General features: G+C 38.4%; 3 protein-coding genes and 1 long non-coding RNA gene across 4 annotated transcripts in view; 3 read left to right on the forward strand and 1 right to left on the reverse strand.

Moving 5' to 3' along the window:
- LOC103150828 (C-type lectin domain family 12 member B-like) overlaps positions 1–4,106 on the forward strand; it is a 7,588-nt gene extending 3,482 nt beyond the window's left edge. Inside the window, exons 4-7 of the mRNA XM_007570578.2 lie at positions 2,032–2,226; positions 2,634–2,788; positions 2,910–3,025; positions 3,808–4,106. Of these exons, the coding sequence (XP_007570640.1) occupies positions 2,032–2,226; positions 2,634–2,788; positions 2,910–3,025; positions 3,808–3,955 (614 nt within the window). The 3' untranslated portion in view covers positions 3,956–4,106. The remainder of the gene's footprint in view (positions 1–2,031; positions 2,227–2,633; positions 2,789–2,909; positions 3,026–3,807) is intronic.
- A 3,409-nt stretch (positions 4,107–7,515) lies between these two features.
- On the reverse strand, positions 7,516–8,746 carry LOC107838485 (uncharacterized). Its single transcript, XR_001664560.1, has 2 exons — positions 8,292–8,746; positions 7,516–8,221 (listed from the first exon to the last, which is right to left on the reverse strand). It is a non-coding gene; the product is annotated as an uncharacterized LOC107838485 (long non-coding RNA).
- Positions 8,747–12,422: 3,676 nt separating this feature from the next.
- LOC103150829 (C-type lectin domain family 1 member B-like) lies at positions 12,423–17,619 on the forward strand. Its single transcript, XM_007570579.2, has 6 exons — positions 12,423–12,494; positions 13,988–14,095; positions 14,479–14,652; positions 15,119–15,270; positions 15,400–15,515; positions 16,818–17,619. Exons 1-6 carry the CDS (start codon positions 12,425–12,427, stop codon positions 16,963–16,965), a joined length of 768 nt encoding a protein of 255 aa, XP_007570641.1. The 5' UTR covers positions 12,423–12,424; the 3' UTR covers positions 16,966–17,619.
- Positions 17,620–19,088: 1,469 nt separating this feature from the next.
- LOC103150838 (low affinity immunoglobulin epsilon Fc receptor-like) overlaps positions 19,089–23,658 on the forward strand; it is a 14,771-nt gene continuing 10,201 nt past the window's right edge. The window contains exons 1-4 of the mRNA XM_016680941.1: positions 19,089–19,163; positions 20,569–20,618; positions 21,987–22,085; positions 23,328–23,656. Of these exons, the coding sequence (XP_016536427.1) occupies positions 20,570–20,618; positions 21,987–22,085; positions 23,328–23,656 (477 nt within the window). The 5' untranslated portion in view covers positions 19,089–19,163; position 20,569. The remainder of the gene's footprint in view (positions 19,164–20,568; positions 20,619–21,986; positions 22,086–23,327; positions 23,657–23,658) is intronic.

Consider the following 23,658-nt stretch of genomic DNA (forward strand, 5'->3'; position numbering starts at 1 on the left):
GACGGAGAGCTGGGAGCAAAATCTCCCTCCTCTCAGAAGAGGAAGTAGAGAGAGAGAAGGGGGGGGGAAGGCGTAGTGCAACAACACTGTGTTTACATTAAATCAATAAAAATGTGTTTAATGGAAACAGAAACTTAGATTAAAACGTTTTGGGGCTTGAATGAAGTGGCTTTTCAGTCGCATATTAATAGATGTACTTCGCAAAACTGCAGTGGAAACCGGATGTTACCACTGGCAGAAACAACAAAGAAGACATCAGGAAGTGGTAGGATGGTTTGTTTTTATTTGTTTGCTTGTTTGGACAATGTGCAGCTGGCTCCACCAGGGCTTTGATGGCATTGCAATTCATAAAAAGTTGTGTGTCACTCAAACATGTTGAATCCAAAGTTCTTTCCCCAAACCGTAGCCGCTGCCAAGCATAAGGAGTTTGTCTCTTTAATGCCTGAATAAGACGCCAACATCTCCTCTGATGACTGACAAATGAATAAATCTCATTTATTTGTTTACATTTGTCGTTGCCATGATTTTTAATGACTTATCGGGTGAACAAGCTTATTAACGTGTATTAACGTATTTAATGGAAGCAGTGCAACTTCGAATTTTGGGGTGGGGGTCGATATTAGCAGAATATCAACAAAGATTCGCACACATCTATATTGGAAACGCAGCTACAGAGGTAAAGAGGAGAAACCGGTGTTTTATCAGATAGCCATACGCTGTCAGGATGGCCTACATGCAGTTAGTACGCATGCCCGCGCATGCGCATTAAGAAGTCCGACCGTCATTGGAGTTGTCAGTTCAGCATACGCAACAAGTTATGACGAAAATAAGTCATTAAATTGTCTATAATATCACATAATATGATAACTAGATAGATATACATGCGTTGTCGTGGTTTCAAAGTGTATTTAAAGCAGGTCTGGCTGCAGCTGCATTCATCTACAACACACGCCCGTGTAAAACTCATTAATCTACTTAACCGCTAAGTCAGGATGCCATATAACTGTTAACAGTGTATGATGATCTACGTCATGATTCTATGTTGCTGATTAAATAAAATCGTATGGTAATGACTGCTTATACATGTCAGAGCTAAGCGTAGGATTATCTGATAATGTAGGCTGATCTGACAGAACACCGCCATGCACACAGTTCTGCCTATTTAGAGCATTAAATTAACCCAACATTTATGTTTTGCACCATGAAAGAAGGTTTGATTACCTGGAGAATATCCACACAAACATCAGGAAAACATGCTACCTCCATCCTGTATGGCTGCTTAGCTTGGTTTTTACCTCTTCGCTTCTGATCCAAATACTAAATAATCCACACAAAGTCCGATGAACGGTGAACTTTACCTTCTCTTTGAGAAGATATCAGAAAAATTCTTCAGTCTTGCTCGGTATTCCACATATAACAATTTAAAAAACATGTATGGAGCCAAACTAACTTCTTCACATCCATTTTCTTTCTGATCTCCTGTCACGCAACACATTTCATATGATGTTTCAAGTAATTCCACTAGATGGCGATGTCGCACAAAAATACACTAAATACACTTACTGTGAAGGAAATATCTTAATATACAAAAAGTGTACGATAATCCTACACAATAATAAACAATATTACAAAGCGACATTTTTGGCTCTTACAGACTTTATGTTGAGATTCAATCTCTGGACCGTCTTCTTGCAAATCAACAGCAAAAGTTAACAATTAAATCAAATATTAACTTTCTTTTTTTTACTTCCTTTTTCTTATAAAGCAAGGCATTTTCTTGAAATACATAAATATATTTTTGTTTTGTTTCTCTAAAGTTCATGTATTTATGGTTTATGACTGAACTTTGTTCAGGCTTGAAAACTGAAGTCAAATTCTTTGTTTGTTCCTCAATTTGGTCAATAAAGCTGATTTTTCTTCCAATACTAAAGATACTTTCTGATGTCCTGTAAGAGTCTGAGAGAAATGTAATGTGTTGATGCTTCTCTGATACAGATTTAATGACTTTCTGACTAATTTATGTTTTTACAGTGAGCATGAAGATGACCATGCAGCAGACAGAAATCAATAACCTAATCAAAGAAAATGAGCGAGTGACTGAGGAAAATAAAATTATGCAGAACAAAAACAAGGAGCTGAGCCGAGAGAGAGATGACCTGAACAAGACTCTGGGATTCATCCTGAAGTTTGACAACTTTCCTGTAAAAGACTACTGTTCTGATGAAGGTATTCTAGATTAACTTTGAGACTCTGGATCATTGTTACTTTAAAGAAAAATCTTAACAGTGGTTTAAAACAAACCTGACCATTAGGTAAAATGCTGACATCAAAGATTCATCAGCAACAGGTTTACAGTGAAGCCTTGATTTCAAACAATATTGTTTTTATTTGGAGTGAACCGAGGATAGAGCCCTGTGGTACTCCACTTCTAACTCAACAAGTAGCTCAATCTAATCACCTTCTAATATTGAATTGCAATGTAGCCCTGAAGTCTTTGCTTGAACTACTTTGACTTTTAAAACATTAAGTAATCAGACAGGAATTTCTTTTTATATTCTATTTTTTTTCTATTTCATATTATTTTACCAAAGTCTCACTTTTTTCTGCTCTTTCCTCTTGTCTAATGGATCCAGGGTGTGAACCGTGCCGGACAGATTGGATCCTCTTTCAGGAAAAATGCTACCTGTTTTACGACAAACCGAGTCCTTGGAAATCCTGGACACAAAGTCGGACGTTCTGTCAGGACAAACATGCAGATTTGGTTGTTATTGATGATCTGGAGGAGCAGGTAAAATCTGACACCACCTCTACACTAACATGAGAATTTAAAACAAATCTGGAAGTGTCCATGTAAAATTGATGGCTTGAAGTAAGAAGGTTCATAAAAATCTGAAATAATCTGCTCACAGAAATTTGTCAGCAATCACACCAAATACTACTATGACATTCACCACGGATACTGGATGGGGTTACAACATGTTAACAACACCTGGACCTGGGTGGATGGACATGCAGACACTCTTGGGTAAGAACTACGATCTAAAAATATACATATTTAGGTAAAAATGTAAATATATTTTGTCAAGATTGTAGAAGAGTTAAATGTACTGAGTGACAACGACTCCAGGATCTCCAGGACTTCTTCTAAAACCAAACCTTGGTGGACATGATTGGGTTCATTGCTCTGTTTGGACGTCCAATGATGTCAAAGCTTACTGGGCTTCCTCAAGCTTCAGGTGTCCTCACAGACAGCAGGACAGTTTCTGCCAGGATAACCTGATTCGTGATTGAATCCATCTTGACCTCCACACTCTGCAAGTTTCCAGAGGAAGGGAAGCAGCCCCAGAGCATCATTGGGTCCCTGCCGTGCTTCACAGTGGGCAGGGTGTTCTTTTCAGCACACGCTTCAGACGTCTGATCAGGCTCAAGAAGTTCCAAAAACGTTCTTTATCTCCCTATTATAGCTATGAGCAAACTGCAGCTGGGTTTTCTTGTGCCTTTGGGTCAGTGGTGCTGCAGGTGGTTGAGTTCAGGCATGGAGACCTTCAGTCCTCAGTCTGTCCTCACTGTGGGACCTGAAGATATTTTGCCAAAACCTAACTTGTTTTTGGTGTAGAATATTTTTTGATGCAGCTGTAAAAACAAGAACATTTAAATGTGTAAAATCTGATCTTTAATACATTTTGTACATGTGTGGCTTCTGTTGAATTCTCTTTTTATTCATATTTTGACAAAACATTTAGTTGCTGACAGTTGTCAGTTTGATGTCAGTACGCTGCTGAATGAGGTCATGATTCTGTTTTTAAGGTTCTGGGTGAAGGAGGCGTTCGGAAAATCAGGTCCAGTTGCACTTCTGATCCCAAAGAGAAATCTCACAGAGAACTGGAACACAGCAGAAGAGAAGTTTGAGAACAAATTCATCTGTGAGCATGAAGCTGTTATTTGGTCCTTCTAACTCTTCTCTTATAAATTCCAGACGTTTACATACACTATATAAAAACACACATGCATTTTTTGTCACGCTGTCTGATGTGAAATCAGAATAAACTTTTCCTCTTTTGGTCTATAACGATTACCAAAATATTTTCTACAACTTGAATAACGAGTGAGATTTTTTTTTCAGGCAATCTTCCCTGTAAAGTATCAAAAAATATACTTTATAGTGTATGTAAACTTCCGGTTTCAATTGTAATTAATTTTGTCATCAATTTTTGGTAAATGTCATAAATAAAAACACAAAGACCTCTCTTAAATGCTGTTAAAGGATAGCTGAAGATTTTTAAACTGTCTCCATTTCCTATATGCTCATATGGACAGAGTGTTAAATGTAACATCTCATCATTTAGTTTTAGATTAGTTTGAAGTATTATTAATTTAAAGGCCTTATGGATCATTTGTTCTGTTTATTCATAGTTTTAGTTACTTATTGCTGTTTTTATTTCATCATGCAGCAGCAGTAGCTGGAAATGTTCAGTAAAAGTCCAGACAAATATAGAAATTAAATTATTTATTTCAAAGAGCTCATTCATTTATTTATTTTTGTTTGTTTTTTACAACGCACAAAAACAACCTGGTTATCATTAGTTTTCATGTAAATATTCTGCTGTCAAACATATTTAACCTAAACTCAAACCATCAGTTGATTCAAAGCATAATTTATAAAATAAATATTAAATCAGAGGCTTATTTAACTCAATGTAATTAAAGGCGAGTCTGTTTTCAGAGAATGTGTTTTTCATTTAATATGAATTGAATGCTTTCAATAAGCAAAGTTAATTGATTTTATTCAAACTGTTGCAGTCTTAAATGCATCATTTGTGATTAAACTCATTGTTGAAAAAGTTCAATAAAATCCCTTTGTTTGCAGGTCTGGTGTATTAACTTCGTGTGGTTTGGTTTTCCAGCCCTTGCTCTCTTCAGATATTTCTGTTATTTCAGCCATTGATCATGACTTTCTATATACACTCCCTCTGGTCTTTGTTGCTTTTTATATTTATAACTTTTCAGGTTTGCTGTTGCTTCAGTAATAAATTACTGTCTGTAAAATTATGCTTTGAATTTGTTTTGTCTACAAAAGTAAAATAATTCCAGAGGTTCATCCTGTTTCTCTTCCTCTCAGCTGCTCTTTAACCCCAGGGATTATTTTACTGTTTTAGATCAAAACATAAAACTACTCCTGGCTCTGATTGGTTGTTTTGGTGCATTTCTTCAGACATCAAGAGAAGTCCAGGCAGGAGGCGGAGGGGGCCGATATTTTCACTGATTATCTGTCTCAAACTGTCACGACATGGTGGCAGTTTGAAAAATATCTAAAAAACATTTTGATATATAAAAGTTACATACTGAAGCTTTAAATAAATCATATAATTTTCATTATTAGGACTAATTTTGGAAACATGCAAGCAAGAGCCAATTCGATGATTATTCACATGTGGTTGAAGCTTTCTAGATATTTAGCTACCTTGAGATTAAGCTGCTTCAAATGAAAGTGCAACTGCTCCCAATTCACTACAAGTCCTGATTTGTCACGACACCAAATGTGGTGACATGTTACACCAACAGGTTGACTTTAAAAAAGAGGAAGTGAACCCACCCAGTTCACATGCTGAGATCGCTCCAGCAGCTGCTGGACATTTTTCTGATGTTTAAGTCTTTATTATTTTCTTTGTGAAGAATGAAGAGCAAAAAGGACGACGATTGTTATTCTACAGTGAAAATCAAAAATGAAAAACCTTCTCCAGAAAGTAAGTGATTCCATAGAAATTACATATTTTATGAATATTTAAAGGCAACATTGCAGCTCAAATCCACTTAATATGTTTTTATTGCCTCTATAGAAAGTTGTAATGATGTAATAGGAATTGATTTAACGTCGCATACAAACCTTCAGCCTTAATCTCAGGAAGCCAAGTTTAGTTGTACAGAACATTTCAGGTAGTTGCAGTGCAGTGGCATAATAAAGGAAAGTAAATACGATTTGGAGTATGGACTAAAATTTGTGATGTTTCAGTTATAAATAGAAGATTCAACAGCAACACCACACAAATATGGTTTTACCTGGGTTGAAATGAACTCAGCGTTTAGTAATTTTTCTCTTTTTCTGGGAGTTTGTTCCAGATTAGTGAAGTATAGAAATTCAATAACGCCTCCACATGTGTGGTTCTGATTCTGGAGACGCAGAGTAGACCAGAACCTACAGACCCAAATGGTCTCATAGATGAATCCCACCAGGCAGACCCATGAAGACACTCCTCCACCGATCAGTTCGACTGAAGATTAACACATGGATGAGTTCCTGTATAAATCTAGTTGGGACATTTGTATAATAAAGTTAGACTTATTCTTAAGACAAAAGGCCGACTTTGTAATCGTCTTTATGTGTCTCTGAAGGCTCAGGTCAGACTATCACTGAAGCCAGATTAACGCTCTGATCCCTAGTTTCTGACTGTAATAACTGAAGCTTTGTGCTGACTATTGATCGATCCTCCTTTGGTACAAAATATTACTTCATTTATTTATTGACATGTTGAAATGTGTCAGCTTGTTGTATCACAGCGGTGAGGAAAGGTTTCCTAGAACAGTTTGAGCAATAAAACATCCACAGGGCGGCTGTAATTATAAATCAGACTCTGAGGTTACTTTAAAATATGTGAAGAGGAAAAGGAACCAGTCTGAGCTGCAACTAATATGATTAAACGGCTGTTGGGCATTTTCTGATCAGTTTTCAGTTATTTTCTGTGTGAAGGATGGAGAACAACGGGGACGAAGTCTGCTATTCTACAGTCAATATCAAAAATAGCAAACCTTCTCCGACAGGTAAGAGACTCCACAAGTTTCATGAGGTTTCTGAAGTGAAACAGAAGAAAGCTGCTCCTGCTCAAACCAGTAGGTGTAACTATAATTCATCCGTCTGAGTTTTTCTCCATGATGATTGATTGATTGATTGATTGTGATAAGTATTTTCTCAAACCTACATAAAAAAGAAAGAACCACAGACAACGTATATGAGTTTTCAACCAAACTTCTGCAGAAGGAGAAGACACAGTGAACTGCTTCTCCAAGCCGCTCACCATGTGTTCTGAAAACCTTCAGTTTGTTTGTCTCTTTTATTAGCAAGAAGGGTGTGAAAAGGAATGGAGGGGTTGAAACCCCACATCCTATCTTCACAGTAGGATGTGGATTCAGAAACAAAGAAGGGAGACACAGAAATTTAATTAACACTCAGAAAGGTTTACAGCTCAGGAGTATCGCAGGAAGATCTAAGTCACTATCTGTAAAAACATGCTTGAGATTAAGGAAAATTTAATTGTGTCTCTCCACAGTTTCAACAAATTTGAACACTAAACTTCTAAATAGAAAAACAACTAATAACATAAAATTACAAATGTAAGAATGATAACAAACATAATTCTAACATTTCCCTCCTTTTTAACATTCTTACACAAAATAATACAAACACATGCTATAAAAATGAATTCTAAAAGAAACAGTAGAAAACCAAATGCACTTTGTCTTTCATCACAAACACCACTTGTTTTCACATTTTCGGTGTAGGAATCATTCAGCAAATGAATTCATCTGTTTATTGATTACAGAACTTCATCATCAGAAAACAAGTCGTCTTTATTTGTGTCACTGGTTATTTTCACCAGCTGATAGCTGATCATAGCAGTGTTAATTGTCTTTAGCATCATGCTTCAAAGGCATGGAATAATGCAACTTGTGAACAGGCAAAAAAAGAATCAAAACACCCAGAATAGGTGTTCCAAGCTTCAACAGTAAATTCCACCATGGTCCGGAAGTGAGCCAAGAAAGAAAGTCAAAACAGTTTTCGTCAGGAACAAAAGTGCAGCATGCTGGGCCAATGATTTTGCAAACGCCTCCCTGAGAGGCTGTGAGGAAATCCAGTACAACATGGTTTTGCAGAACCATGTTTCTCAGTTCAGTCAGCTCTCTCATGGTGCCGTTGCCCAGCTGGTGTGTGCTGTTGATGAGTCGCAGTAATCCATATCTGTTGATCTCAACGTGACTTCGAACTTCACCTACTCCGACCCATGGAAACATGCCTTGCATAAATTTTTCTCCGCAGCCCCAAATCTTAAATTCCCAAGGAACTCCAGTGTCTGTAGTGAGGCCTCCTCAGCGTTTGACCTCCGGCATAACTGCACGCTTGGAGCGGGCAGCCAGAATGTGTTGTCTTTTCCTGATGAATGCAATCAGGCTAATTAGGGGGACCAAAGCACACAGTCCTCCCCAATATCGTTGCATGACCATGTAAGCTCCATTTCCACACAGGAAGTACCAGTCTGCCATCACCCGTGACCCATAGTCTCCTGGCACTATGGCGCTGCACACTGTTGTCTCCTATCGTCCTGGCGTCTGATGTGTGATGTTGAAACTCCTCTCCTGAAGCAAGTTACCACAGTCTGGATTGTCCTTCCAGACTTTGCAGCCGGGGGTCGCCCTCTGACCCCTGCAGGCGATGCAGTTGATGTAATCCGGTGTCGTTTCGCAGTAGGTGTACACTTAGTTACACAGGTTCCAAGGTAACATCCCAAGAGAAATGTGTCCGTTGTTGTACACACAGCTCCTCAGAGACCCGGGTTTAGCTCCTGCTAAAGAAATGGTCTCTGGTATTTTCCATGTGGCTTGTGGAAACGGTGGAAACGGAAGTACGTCAGCCTTAAATGAACAGTCCATAGATCCAAAAAGTCCTTTTGCGGCATCTCTTGTCCGAAGTAGAACAGAATAATCCTTTTATTCAGCGTCCCCATGCCAAAGGGATGCAAATGCATCCCTTTGGCATGGGGACGCTGAGTCGTGGTTGTGTGCTCAGGCCATAGAGACACATCTGTTTGTCATCAGTGATGCTCTCTGGGTGCAGACCTGAGTTGTGTGTGGCGATTGGCAGCTGCGCACACACATAGCAGTTCACCTCGTTCTCCTCGTGAGCAGTCCTGTTCATCAGCTTCCACCACAGGTTGGTGCTGTAGTCATGTGGGTGGAAAGTGAGGTCACTTCCTCCTCCAAACATCAGACATGCTGCAGTCACAGTGCAGTAGAAGATCCATCTGGCATATGGAGTCTCCATTGCTGCTCGGCGCACAGAGATGTCAAAACCCCCAAACTAAAGAGTGAGGATCTGTCGAGTTTCTTCACTGGCATTGAGACGAACCGCCCTATTGGTCAGGAACCCCTTTGAAGCCAGCCTTCCCCCCACTCGGGATTAGGGATCCAACACTCTCTGCAGCTTGCAGTGACTGAGATGTATCCAGCTGGGTCTTTCAGCAATCTTTACAGCTGTTGGTGTGGTCATCAGCACCTGGAACGGTCCTTCCCACTGTGGGCTGGCCCAATTCTTTCTTTTGATGACTTTTATGTAGACCCAGTCACCTGGCTTGATGGGGGTGGTTTCCTGTAGAGGAGGACAGTCAGACGGCAGTAAATTTGCATTTAACACCTCTTTCTGTTTCAGGATCCTGATCATATAATCTGCTAATGTCTGTTCTTCATCTGCTTTCTGTAAGTCTGGAGCAAACAGAGGCAATCTGTAAGCTCTCCCATGAATTATTTCAAAAGGTGTTAGACCATCAGCTGTCGGAGTAATTCTCATATAGAGCTTCACCAAGTCTAAACATTCTGGCCAGGGCCGGCCAGTATCTGCCATGCACTTTCTTAATCTGCTTTTCACAGTACCATTTGTTCTTCCCACCAAGCCTGCACTCTGTGGGTGATAGGCACAGTGATTCTTTAATGTCATTCCTAAGTGAGTAGCCATGTTTTGTACTTCCTGATTTACAAAATGTGGCCCATTGTCACTGTAAATAGTTTGTGGGATGCCATGTGTTGGAATAATAGTTTTGCAAATAGCCTTAGCTACCGTCAAAGCATCTGCATGCTTTGCTGGAACTATTTCAACCCATTTAGAAAAAGCATCAATCATCACCAAACAATATTTATATGGTCCACTTTGTGTGAGTTCAATAAAGTCCATATGCATTGTTTAAAATGGATAAGAGGGTTTTGGGAACCTGCCTCGTTTTGGCCTTATGTTTCCCTGAGGATTATATTTCACACAGACTGGACATGCAGTACAAAAATTTTTTAGATAAGAATTTAATCCATACGTGGAGAAATGCTGTTGTATTATGGTTTCCATCCCCCCTGTTGACACATGGCAGTGCCCATGTGTCACAATCGCTGCTGCTTTAAATAAAGACTTAGGGAGAACTGGTTTATCATTTACCACAAACATTTTCTCATCGTTCATTGTCGCACCCTTAGTTACCCACATCCGTTTCTCTGCCTGTGGTGCATTGTCCTGCATGTCTTTTAGCACTGTTTTGTCTATCATTTGTTGTTCTTCAGTCTGCGCTGAGAAAGTTCCTTTCCCATGCTTCCCTGCTGCAGCTTCTTTAGCTATTTTATCAGCTAGTCTGTTTCCATTTGAAACTTCATCTTTCCCTTTTGTGTGAGCTGAGCATTTACATACAGCTAGTTTGGCTGGGTGTTGTATTGCTTGTAAAAGATTTTTAAGCAAGGATGCATGGGTGACTGGTTTCCCTGTAGAGGTTATCAAATTCATCAAAGTGTATTCTTTCTAAATAAAAAGGACCATCCTGAAATTAAACCAAAATCTCAAATCCTATAATTCACTATTTCTTTATAAATGTATTTAACCTAGAAAATATTGCTCTAATTCCCAAGCATCATAAACATGAAACATGTTAGACCCTGTAGTCTCTTTTATCCTGTACGATATTAAACTTTATAGTGCAGAATGTAAGTTTATGTTAACTTTGACTGAGTTAACATCTCTCCAGAGAACAATGGATTTCTCTAAATCTGTTTATCTCAGTGCTGAAATCTGTGAAGCCAGCGGGCAGCCCTCCTCTCAAGGCCTAAGAGAGACATGAGGCTGGATAATGTCCAGGTCGGTACCTTACTCTGACCGCTGACCCTCCAGAAATTCAGCCCAAAGGATTGAATTGAAGGATTGAAAGGCCCAATACTTGAATTGTTGCATAAAAATCCCCAAAATATGAATACAATTCACCTCATTTGGACCTTTGGGTTTTCTATAAAGCACAATGTTTACAACACCTGCAATCATTTAAAAAAAGAAGAAAAAGAAATTGTCTACTGCCCCTGTGAGCCTTTTCTAAAGTCTGGCCCTGTGAAAAACTACTGGTGTAAATTTGAAAAACTGCTTAAACATATGTGAATATTGAAGTTCACATTTATGCATTGTGTTGTACATTGTTACCAGCTATAACACCTATCACATCCTGAAATATCCAGGCGATAAGATAATTGTGGGCCTCATTCAGTACAACAATGAAGTGGATTACAGAGGAGAAGTAGAGCATCTTTAATTGTGTCTCTCCACAGTTTCAACAAATTTGAACACTAAACTTCTAGATAGAAAAACAACTAATAACATAAAATTACAAATGTAAGAATGATAACAAACATAATTCTAACTGATTGATTGATTGATTGATTGATTGATTGATTGATTGATTGATTGATTGATTGATTGATTGATTGATTGATTGATTGATTGATTGATTGATTGATTGAAACATGAGTTAGGACGTAGATAACTTGTGCGCCTTTTTTGAGTAATTTTATTATAAAGTATTGTTACTGTTACTTGAGTAAAATTTCTGGACTCTCTACCCACTGAGTAACTTCACTGAATGAAAAAACATGTTTTAATCATAAAATTCACCAAACACAGACGAACCTGCAGTTTTTTCTAGTTTCATAAATTTTGTCTTGAGGGAAAAAAAGATTTAGAAAAATGTTTATTTTTCCTAATTTTGTTATTTCATAATTGTGGTATTTATATAAATTATTTTCAACTATTTCTTTAAAATACCAACATTTCCATATAATTTTGATTATGATGATGTAATGTTTAAATATTAAATAATTTCGGTTTTGATCAGTTACTCCGACTTTTTACAAAATACTTGAGTAACTTCTTGGATGGTTACTTTTTACTGTAACTTGAGTATAATTTCTGGGTTCTCTGGTTGGTTTTATCCATCTGAGTTTATGATGACAGTATGACGGCTGTGGCTCTTCACCTGTCGGAGGGTCCGATGCATTTCAGCCTCACTTCTGTCAGACTTGCAGCCTTCAGAATGTGAATGTAGTGTGATGTGCTCTGGGTTATGAAGGCCAAATAAAGCGCCACTTCCTGTTTTACATGTTGTGTCAGCATGGTGTGAAGGGCTGCTGCAGAAGCAGATACGTTTCCCAGAGCAGAAAAAAGCCACTATAGTGATGCGGCATCACACTGAGGTCGTCTTTAAAAACGAGGAAGTGAACCCACCCAGTTCACATGCTGAGATCGCTCCAGCAGCTGCTGGACATTTTTCTGATGTTTAAGTCTTTATTATTTTCTTTGTGAAGAATGAAGAGCAAAAAGGATGACGATTGTTATTCTACAGTGAAAATCAAAAATGAAAAACCTTCTCCAGAAAGTAAGTGATTCCATAGAAATTACAGATTTTATGAATATTTAAAGGCAACATTGCAGCTCAAATCCACTTAATATGTTTTTATTGCCTCTATAGAAAGTTGTAATGATGTAATAGGAATTGATTTAACGTCGCATACAAACCTTCAGCCTTAATCTCAGGAAGCCAAGTTTAGTTGTACAGAACATTTCAGGTAGTTGCAGTGCAGTGGCATAATAAAGGAAAGTAAATACGATTTGGAGTATGGACTAAAATTTGTGATGTTTCAGTTATAAATAGAAGATTCAACAGCAACACCACACAAATATGGTTTTACCTGGGTTGAAATGAACTCAGCGTTTAGTAATTTTTCTCATTTTCTGGGAGTTTGTTCCAGATTAGTGAAGTATAGAAATTCAATAACGCCTCCACATGTGTGGTTCTGATTCTGGAGACACAGAGTAGACCAGAACCTACAGACCCAAATGGTCTCATAGATGAATCCCACCAGGCAGACCCATGAAGACACTCCTCCACCGATCAGTTTGACTGAAGATTAACACATGGATGAGTTCCTGTATAAATCTAGTGGGGACATTTGTATAATAAAGTTAGACTTATTCTTAAGACAAAAGGTCAACTTTGTAATCATCTTTATGTGTTTCTGAAGGCTCAGGTCAGACTATCACTAAAGCCAGATTAACGCTCTGATCCCTAGTTTCTCATTGTAATAACTGAAGCTTTGTGCTGACTATTGATCGATCCTCCTTTGGTACAAAATATTACTTCATTTATTCAGCTGAAGAAAGTTATGGCACATCCACTCATTGATTTGTTCTGTGCATCTGCTCAGCGCTTCAATGGTTCACAGCCACCTGGTGACATTGTGATGTAGAGCTGCATCACCTGCACAGTAATGGAAACTCATCTTGTTGTTTCTTATAATCTGAGCTCATGGGAGCATGTACATAGTAAATAGGAGGTTTACAACATGGAGCACTGCATGTGAGTTTTGGAAACTCTGGTCTAAATTTACCTGTTGACACAAACAAGCCCCAAAGAAGAGGAAGTGAAAATCTTCCTAAGATTAAATGATTGTTATAAGGATAAGAAGAAGCTGAACAAGAAGAGGAAGAACAAATGAAAAAATAGCTAGATCCCAAGAAAGTTTGCAGGTTTTGATGTTGCAAAGTCAGAACTAATAACACTGAGAGCTGAAAGAAAATTCAAAGCCAGTAAAGGATCTTGTGACTGGACTGCAGAGATCATAACATCGACACCAATCCGGGCCTGAGTGACACCAGCACTCAGGCCCGGATCCAAGCAGGATGTAGAGTGAAGGTCAATGAATAACTCTGTATTTCCTCTTTCTGTGAAGGGCTTGGAGACATCTTTTACTTTGAACTGAATTTAACTGAAGTCATATTAAAACTACAGCCCTATGTTAGAATGCAAATCAAAAGAAATCTGATTTAAATCACATCAGCAACCATTCTGATCATCGTCGTTTCTTTCAGGTCGAGCAGAAGAGGAAGCATCAGCACTCTGTCACTGCTCTCTGATGCTGCTGTGTTTTCTGATTTTTTCTGCGCTGATAGCTGCAAGAATTGTCATCACCATGCAGAGTGAGTTTCACTTCAACCAAATAAGCTCTATACTGTATAGCTTCCTTTATGAAGAGTTTTCAAAGGTTAAAAGCATAGAAAGGCACATGTAAATCAGTAGGAGTTATGATGGTTAATAAGGGACACAGGAATGATGCCATGAGTAAGTTTGACTTATTGCTGCCCAGTTTAAACCTACTGAGATGCTAAAGTTTCATGAGAAGAAGCTGGGAGCTGAGCTGGCCTGCAGATCAGCAACAACAAGCTGAGTAGGACAGCAATCAGCTAACCATCGTTTGGGTCTAAGAAAACTGTGATATCCTGAAAGACAAACTGAAAATGTTGATGCTTCTCTGACATGGATAGATTCACTGACTTTCTGACTATTTTTCTTGTTTTTATAGTTAATGTGATGATGATCAAGCAGCAGGAAACTATCAGTAATGTTACCACAGAAAATGAGCGACTGATTGAGGAAAGAAAAATGATGGAGAACCAGAACAAAGAGATGAACAGAACACTGGGACTCCTCCTGAAATTTGAAAACATTCCAGCAAAAGACCTCTGCCCTAACAAAGGTCATTAGTTTCATACATTAACTTTTAATTTCCGGATTAATTATTTAGTTATTTTTTTAGTATGTGCTTATAAAGTGGCTTTCAAGACAGACCTGATCATTACTATCACAGGTTTACTTTTAAAGGCCACACCAAACTGAGCCAGGGCCTGGGTTGGAGCAGAGTGAAAGTGGTTTATTAGCAACAGGTTTATTGGCTTTTTTATGTCAAACATTATTGTTTTTATTTTGAGTGTACCAAGCATAGAGTCCTGTGGTACGCCACTTCTAATTTAAATAGTAACTTAACTTAATCACCTTCCAATACTGTTGAATTTTACTCCATTTCTGAAGACTTTTGAGTAATTTTGACAACTGAAACATTAAATATATTCACAGGGATTTCTTTTATATTTTTTTTTCTAGTTTATTTTATTTTGCCAAAGTTTCACTTCTTTCTGCTCTTTCCTCTCGTCTAATGGATCCAGAGTGTAAACCGTGCCAGAAAGATTGGATTCTCTTCCAGGAAAAATGCTACCTGTTTTACGATTCACATCCTTGGCTGACATGGACAGAAAGTCGGAAGTTCTGTCGGGACAAATATGCAGATTTGGTTGTTATTGATGATCTGAAGGAGCAGGTAAAATCTGACACCACCTCTACACTAACATGAAAATTTAAAACAACCATGGAAACCTGGAAGTTTCTGTGTAAAATTGATGGCTTGACGTAAGAAGGTTTATAAAAATCTAAGATAATCTGCTCACAGGAATTTGTCAGCAATCACACCAAATACTACTATGACAAACACCACGGATACTGGATGGGGTTACAACATGTTAACAACACCTGGACCTGGGTGGATGGACATGCAGACACTCTTGGGTAAGAACCAGACAAAACAAAAATGTAAATGAAACATTTTTGTTTTTCCCCTACAAACCAGCACATTTCCAAATGGCCTTTTCTTTGTCCAGCATCAGGACAACTGTGCAGTAATCATGATGGATTCTCTGGGCAAAGGAGACGAACAGATTTAACTGATTTATGAACAACATCTGAGAAAAATAGTAAATAGGAAAAGTCTTTAATCTGTTTTCAGCTCATAAAAAAACAAAAGTGTGTTTTATGTAAAAATAAATAAATAAATAAATAAATAAATAAATAAATAATAAAAATTTTAAATATATTCCACCAAGGTTGCAGAAGAGTTAAAGCTACATTCTTTTACAATGGTTGCCAAACAGGCTGTTGCTGTGACAACATAATCCCCTGATGGATGCAGATTTATCCATCACTGAACTCTGGGTTTGTTCCCAGTATGGATATAACTGACATTAAGAACAATGCCAAAACAGTAACATTATGATTGTTCGAAGTAAGAATAATAATCTAATAGCTCCTGACCAGGATTACAATAGTTTTTAGCTTTCCATTACAGTTTAGTTTTATTTCTTATGATTTTTTTTTTGTCTAGTTTAGTTAGTTTTAATTACTTTGAACTCTGCACCTCAAAATATTACTGTGGTATTGTCTTGTGGCTTTGTATACATGATCCACTGGGTTATGAATACTCAACAGAAGACACTTTGCTGTCGCCATTTCGCCGCCAGGGGGCGTTTTAGCGCCGTAATTTACCGACAGCTGACGTTTGAGGGGTTAAAAAAACAATTTCACGAGTTCAAAAGGCTAATAAATAGGTTCATAAACACAAAAATATTTTAAAGTATATTATATCTATAATTTCAATATGTTTTAGTTAGTTTTACAAACATATCACATTTCCAGTTAGTTAAAAGTTTTTCCAAATTAATTACCATTTTTATTTATTTGTTTGTTCAGTTATTGTTATTTTGTTTGTTTTATTTAACTGTAATAACCTTGCTCCCTGTCTGGTACAGTTTCTAACATGTCTAATGAGATTAAATACATGAAACATTATATAAATGATTAACTGTCTGATGTGTCTGAATCATCAATCTAATATCTGATTTTCTGAAAGACTGCTAATTCTCTGTTGATTTTGAATGGTTTTAGATGTAACTGTAAAAAACAACAATATTTAGATATCTTTAATCCAATCTTGCAAGTACATTCCACTCATTTAATTTAATACTGATGTTATCAGTTTGATATCAATGAGCTGAGATTTTATTTTGTTCTGAGGTTCATGTTTCCGTCTTAAAGGTTCTGGGTGAAGGAGCATCTCCGTACTTCAGGTCCAAAAGCGCTGCTGGTCCTGGAGAGAAAACTCACAGAAAGCTGGGGCAAAGCAAATGATGGTTTTGCAAACAAATTCATCTGTGAGGGTGGAGCTCTTTTCGGCTTCAAGTAGCAGGATTCCTGCAGGAATGATAAAGCGTGTTATAATTTTTTGGTAAATTTCAGAACTGATCATGGAAACATCTTTATGTTCAAGTTGTTCCACTTTAGGACTGAAAATATATTTAAAATAAACCCAAAGCATAAGTTGATTCAAAGCTTATTTTGACATAATGTGGATTCCTGTCCACATTGGGTTCACATTAGGAGGATCTGGTTTCAGATCATTTGTTTTTTGGAGTGGACCAAGTATAGAGCCCTGATGTTTGCCTCTACTAGCTAGAAATCTACCGTACAATAACTTTTGTTACACTCTCTACAAACTTTATTACACTTCAGCAACTTTTGGTATTAAGACATATCACATGTCCATATAGTTTATAAATATATGTATTAGAGATTATTTAACCATTGTGTTTGTGTTTCATTAGGAGGAGCTTACTAAAACCACAACATCTTCACATTAATTAACATATTATTTTGCATGAACAGCCTTTAACTTTGCTCATCAGAGTAAATTATTATTTTAATGCACTTATAAAAGGCAACACATGCAGTCATTTCTCATGTATTTGTTGCTTTTGTATTTATTATATTCTGTTTTTCATTTACTTTATTAGTGAACAACTGCATGCTTATTTTTTGTCTAATAAAATATGTAAAATTATTTTGTTGGTTGATTATTTTTGTCTCCTTCGGTGCCATGAAGAAAAATTATTTTACTAATACAAATTACAGAACATGAATAGGTCAAACTCAGCAGGTGAACTGATGCATCTTAGGCTTAATGCGTCCTCTTGCCGCTAACTCCATGAAGTTTCCAAAGAAACTGACTGAAACTGATTCATTTTCAAATACTTGAATACTTGAATTGTTGCATAAAAATCCCCAAAATATGAATACAATTCATCTCATTTGGACCTATGGGTTTTCTATAAAGAACAATGTTTACAACACCTGCAATCATTTAAAAAAAGAAGAAAAAGACATTGTCTACTGCCCCTGTGAGCCTTTTCTAAAATCTAGCCCTGTGAAAAACTACTGGTGTAAATTTGAGAAACTGCTTAAACATATGTGAATATTGAAGTTCACATTTATGCATTATGTTGTACATTGTTACCAGCTATAACACCTATCACATCCTGAAATATCCAGGTGATAAGATAATTGTGGGCCTCATTCAGTACAACAATGAAGTGGATTACAGAGGAGAAGTAGAGCATCTTGTGGACTGGTGTAGAGAGCAAGCAGTCCAAGGCTGGAGGGAGGCCTTGTTCTAACATTCAGATCTTTATATTATACTTTAGAATGACAAGGTCAACTTCAAGAAGAGAATGTATCCTCAGAAGCCCGACCGTCTACTTCAGGGATCCTCAAATCCAGTCCTGCAACTTAAAAAACAAAGAATAAACTGAGATTTTAGAAAAACAGGAACAGGTAACAAACAGCTAATTTATTTGAAGATAGTCTCAAGCCTTGTTACCTGATAACAAGCTGAATGGAGTTTCTAGCTGAAAAGTAGTTAGCTGTGAAATAACACAAAGTTACTTACTGTGAAATTTCCATCATTTAAATAAAAGCAAAGAAATTTACAAAAATTAAAATATGTTAAAGAAGAATAGAATACACTTTATTGGTCCCTAAGGAAACATATATGTACTATATATATATATATATATATATATATAGTGTGTGATGTAGTTCTTTTATATGACTAAAATAAATAAACAAGCATACACAATATATGAAATATGTTCATCTATAAATAAAATAATAGTTAAAAAATAACTGGAAAGGAGCCGAATTAGATGAACGTCTAATACTTGAGTGGTTAAAATAGCCCAAAGCAATGCAGACGTAAAACACGCGTCAAAAAGTGTAGCAACTATAAGGAAGTAAAAAAGGAAGAAAATAGTAGTAAAGAATAAAGAGAAACGGGAAATTAAACAGCAAAACAGACAGGTGAACGTAAGCGCTTCTCATCTGCACAGACAAGCACAAATTAATTGTTTTTAAAAAGAAGTAACGGTCGGCCGCTGGAGACGCTCCGAATGCAGCCGTAACCGAAGAACGATTCGAATAGAGCGCGTACGTTGTGCACATCCGCCGAGTGCGCAGCGAGTCCGCCATTAAATAGAACACTATCTATACGCCGAGCGATCCGTTGACCTTGCCTGAGGGCATATAAGAGGCTGATTACTATTTTCGAAGGTGGGTTGTGTTTAGAACTAAGAGATAGGCACCATTGTTTGAAGTGTTTTTAAGTTCAGGACAGTATTTTATTAACATTAATTATATTCTGAGATATTTATAAGTGACTGTTTACTGCCGTTAGCTTAAATGCTAACGGCAGTGCTTGACAACTCAGCACTTACAAAATACAGGACAACTCAATTGTGACATCATTGTACAATATTTCTTATTTCCCCAGCAAGATTTGAGTCATTTCTAGGGTTGCCACTGTCCAGTAAAATGTGAAATCGTCCTTTATTTGGTACTTAATTAGGCTGAGTTCCATATTGAACCGATACAGGGCGCGATTTTTCCGTATTTTCACAAATATCCGATAGATATTTAACACTAAATGTAACATTAAAATGAAACGTAGGAAAGGTCAGTAGAAATGTCGTGGCGGGACCAACCAAAACCTCCCGGTCCGCTGCATAACGGCGCTGCCAGCAGGAACTGCTGTCCTGGTTGCCTAGAGACAGACACTACACACCTTGACGCATTCTACATCCGCGCGTTTTTTAAATGTCCGTTCAATAGTCCGCCACCTCATCAGAAGAAAATAGGACAGTTAATGTTTGACATTAACTGGCCTGCTCACCATAGTAGTATCTGGCAGATTTTTTATTAAAGTATCTTGTACAAGAGCAAAGATTATTAGGTATATTAAATGCACTCTGTACGCAATGGCAGGAGAATTGCAGAAATGTTAATGAGACAGAATGCGAGTCAGCTATTGACAATGTAAGAGCCAAAAATGTCAGTTTGTAACATTGTTTATTATTATGTATGCTGTTTGCATATTTAGATATTTTGCTAATAAGATTCCATTTCATTGTTTTTTGTAGAAAAGCGCCACCTAATGGACGTAATTGAAATTATGTGATAAATGCTGTGCCACTTTAGTTTATGAAAGGAAGTTGAATGTGGCGCATTCAACTGAACTCTACACAGTTTTTTGACCGTTACGTTACTTTTCATGTGGAATGCTGTGCAAGATTAAATAATCATCTGTAACATCTGCTCAAAGAAAAGTAAAGTTCGTCAGACTTTGTATGGATGTTGTAAGTACTTCTTTAATTCACTGAAAGATGCACAAAGACATATCGTGGGACAGAAACGCGTCAACTGAGAGCTAAGCTAATGAAGGTCAACGAAAGAAAACGGAAGCTTGTTAAACAATATAGTGGCTTACACTGAACCGAATAAGCCGCCACTACAGACAAGAAAGGTTTGTTACAGAAGCAGATGTGTTTGTCTGAGGACCATGACGTCTTTTCAAAAGGGGAAGAGGAAACCGCCTGCTTTCCAGTTAGCTACAGCTGGGCTCCTTCAAGCAAAAGATATTTTCTAATATCTTTTTCTAATACTTATTTTCTTTGTAAAGGATGAAGAACAGCGGGGACGATGACTCCAATTCTACTGACAATGACAATCGTAAGTGACTCCATACATGTTTTATGAAGACTAAAAAGTAACATTCACACCCACACTGTAAAACAGTTGAGCTGCATTTAGTTATGTCTATCAAAAAAATCAGTGATCGGCCAGAGAACTGCAATCAGTGCACCCTACTTTCTTTTTGTAACAGTAATCAGTATGTAGAGCAATTGAGTAACGACTATTAATACAAACAAAATCTATTTATCAGCTATTGAAGAAGTACCGGATATATTTTGAATACGTCTACATATTTGACAGAATATTCCCAAGGAAAACAAATCCGTACACTAAGGTGCTTATCCGAGATGTTGACAATCGTTTGTCATCCTGGCACAGACAGAGTATTGCTTTGTCACGCAGTATCGATTGTCCAAGGGTGAGGGGCTGTTAGGCATCATGAACACAGCTGCACAGCTTTTTATTCTACTGGTGTTTATTCTACCACGTGTTTGGTCCACTTCTGGTTAAAGTAGCAAGAAGAGAAGAAATGGGATATTATATTCAAAGGCCTCACTACTAGAGCTTACCATATCAATTTACTGACATCCCTTGATGCAGACTTGTTGTTAATGGCTCTTATAAGGTTCAGTGCACAATGTGGGAAACCAGCTGAAATCTACTCTGACCAAGGAACAAATTTCAAGGAAAGTGCAGTCCGCCCAAGTGACCGGCACAGCCACCTCTGACCAGGTTGCCATACTCAGGGGGCAAGAGGAGGGAGCCCAGCAGGGGGGTTGTGTTTATAGCTATGAGCGTGTGTGTTTTTGTCTGCGAACACTGTCCCAGATAGCCGTCCCAGCCTTTGTGTTTAATAAGTGAAGGAGCGTCTATCGGTAAAGTTCTGATTCAGGTCCACAGATGTCAAAAGAAGGGAGCAAGTAATGAAACCAAAGCATCTTGTTTACATAACATCCAGGAGAAATTAAGATAGCCAGCCTTCCCCTGCCGACACAGGGGGAGCTATTTCAGAAAACAATGATTGTAAAGTTTCACTGGTACAACTCAGTAGCAGCTCCAAACAGCCATATTTGCTGTCAGTTGGACTCAGCTGAGTTTGCTGTTTACCCAAGGTCTGTTTCCTCCCAGCTGCAAGTCCAGGAAGCGTAGCTAGCCAGTGATCCTGCAGGACCGCATACAACTTGTGATTCTGCCCACACAGTAGCTTATTCTGAGTGTTGGTGGCATGGCATATTCCAGATCAGCTGCTGACATTTTCTAGATTTGTTGATATGCCAGGTAACCACAAACTCCAAAAAGTAGAAATGCTGTTAACCAACATCCAATTATTTGTTATCTTCAACATCTCCTCTACAGGCATCCAGGCTCTCTGATGAATTATAACAAGTTCATTGTTTCTTTTAGGTGAAGCAGAAGAAGAAAGATCAGAACTCTCAAACTCTCGTCTGTTTTTGGGGTGTTTGTGGATTTCTTCTATCCTGGTAGCTGGATCAATCGTCTACAGTGAGTTTCATTTCAACACAATACAGTTTAAGTAGCTTTTAGAGTTTTTAGAGGTCTAATGCATTGGATACAAGCGTCCAGCAGGAGGAGGAGTTATGAAGTTTGACAAAAGGTCAAGGTCACTGAAGTGTCACCAAGAATCAATTTAACTTAATGCTGCTCAGCTTGAAACCTGTCAAAGTGTTAAAATTTAATATGGAAGCTCTCAAGGCGAAGTCGTGGAGAGGAGGTTGTCTGGCTTGTGAACCCCAGGATCTCACCCAGGAAGAAGCTTTGAGGCTGGCCATGAGACTGATGAGCTCTGTGGAGTTCGGCACACTGGGTAGACACGAGTTCAGGGGCCGCTAGCTCCGGAACCATGGAGCCAGCAATGCGGCCTGGAACCAAGGAGCCACCGCTGCAGCCATGAACCAAGGAGCCACCGCTGCAGCCAGGAACCAAGGAGCCACCGCTGCAGCCATGAACCAAGGAGCCACCGCTGCAGCCAGGAACCAAGGAGCCACCGCTGCAGCCATGAACCAAGGAGCCAGCGGTTCAGCCCAATACCATGGAGCCAGCAGTTCAGCCAGGAACCAAGGAGCCAGCAGTGGAAACAGATGACTGATTAGAAACTGGTTGCAGATGTGAGGAGAGAAATGGGACAGTTGAGGGAGAGTACACAGGGGACTATTAAATAAATGTAGCACTAAAGAATAACTAGACTTAAGAAACATAATAAAATAAGAGTAATGGTGCGTTCACATCAAACGCGTCTGGTTTACATTCAAAGTCTATGTGAAGGAGCATCAAGGGCCTGTTGCGGCGCATCTGAAGCGTTTGACGCGTCAAGCACATCCAACGCATCCGACAAATACAAGCTTTTGCATTAAAAGTGAACGTGTCAAAGCTGAAACGTGGAACTCGTTTTGTGTGAACGCACCATGACTAAGAAAAGGACTAGACACACTAACTAGAATCACTAAAATCGAACTGAAATAAAAGTGGAAACAATGTTGAACTAATAGAAAGAACGAAGGAACACAAATAACAAAACCCAGAACAAACTAAAACAACCCAAGATCCTGACACCAAGGGATTCAGGACCTCATTGCTGCAAAGCATCAGTGGTACAGCGATGCAGCTCCCAAAAATAAACGTAATGAAATATTAAAATCAGTTAAATGTCATTCGGTTCTATCCTAAGAATATTGTCTGATATACAGACAGATTCACTGACTTTCTGACTGATTTGTGTTTTTATAGTGAATGTAAAGATGAGCGAACAGCAGGGAAGCATTAAAGACCTTACAACAGAAAAAAAGCAACTGATTGACGAAAGACAGATGGTGAAGCTGAGCCAAGCAATTCGAGACAGAGAGGACGTGATCCAAAAGAGAGAAGGGGCGATCCGAAAAAGAGAGGAGCAGAACCAAAAGAGACAGGAGGCGACCCGAGAGGCAGAGGAGGCGACCCGAGAGGCTGAGGAGGCGACCCGAGAGGCAGAGGAGGCGACCCGAGAGGCAGAGGAGGCGACCCGAGAGGCAGAGGAGGCGACCCGAGAGGCAGAGGAGGCGACCCGGGAGGGAGAGGAGGC

Source organism: Poecilia formosa, unplaced genomic scaffold (assembly GCF_000485575.1).
Source record: "Poecilia formosa unplaced genomic scaffold, Poecilia_formosa-5.1.2 Scaffold263, whole genome shotgun sequence".
Taxonomy (NCBI): domain Eukaryota; kingdom Metazoa; phylum Chordata; class Actinopteri; order Cyprinodontiformes; family Poeciliidae; genus Poecilia; species Poecilia formosa.

Excerpts from the sequence above, each read along its gene's own strand:
- LOC103150829 (XM_007570579.2), top strand. The coding sequence starts at position 12,425 with ATGAAGAGCAAAAAGGATGACGATTGTTATTCTACAGTGAAAATCAAA. Across the intron at positions 12,495-13,987 it reads TGAAAAACCTTCTCCAGAAA|GTCGAGCAGAAGAGGAAGCA; the intron begins GTAAGTGATTCC and ends CGTTTCTTTCAG. Across the intron at positions 14,653-15,118 it reads AGACCTCTGCCCTAACAAAG|AGTGTAAACCGTGCCAGAAA; the intron begins GTCATTAGTTTC and ends TAATGGATCCAG.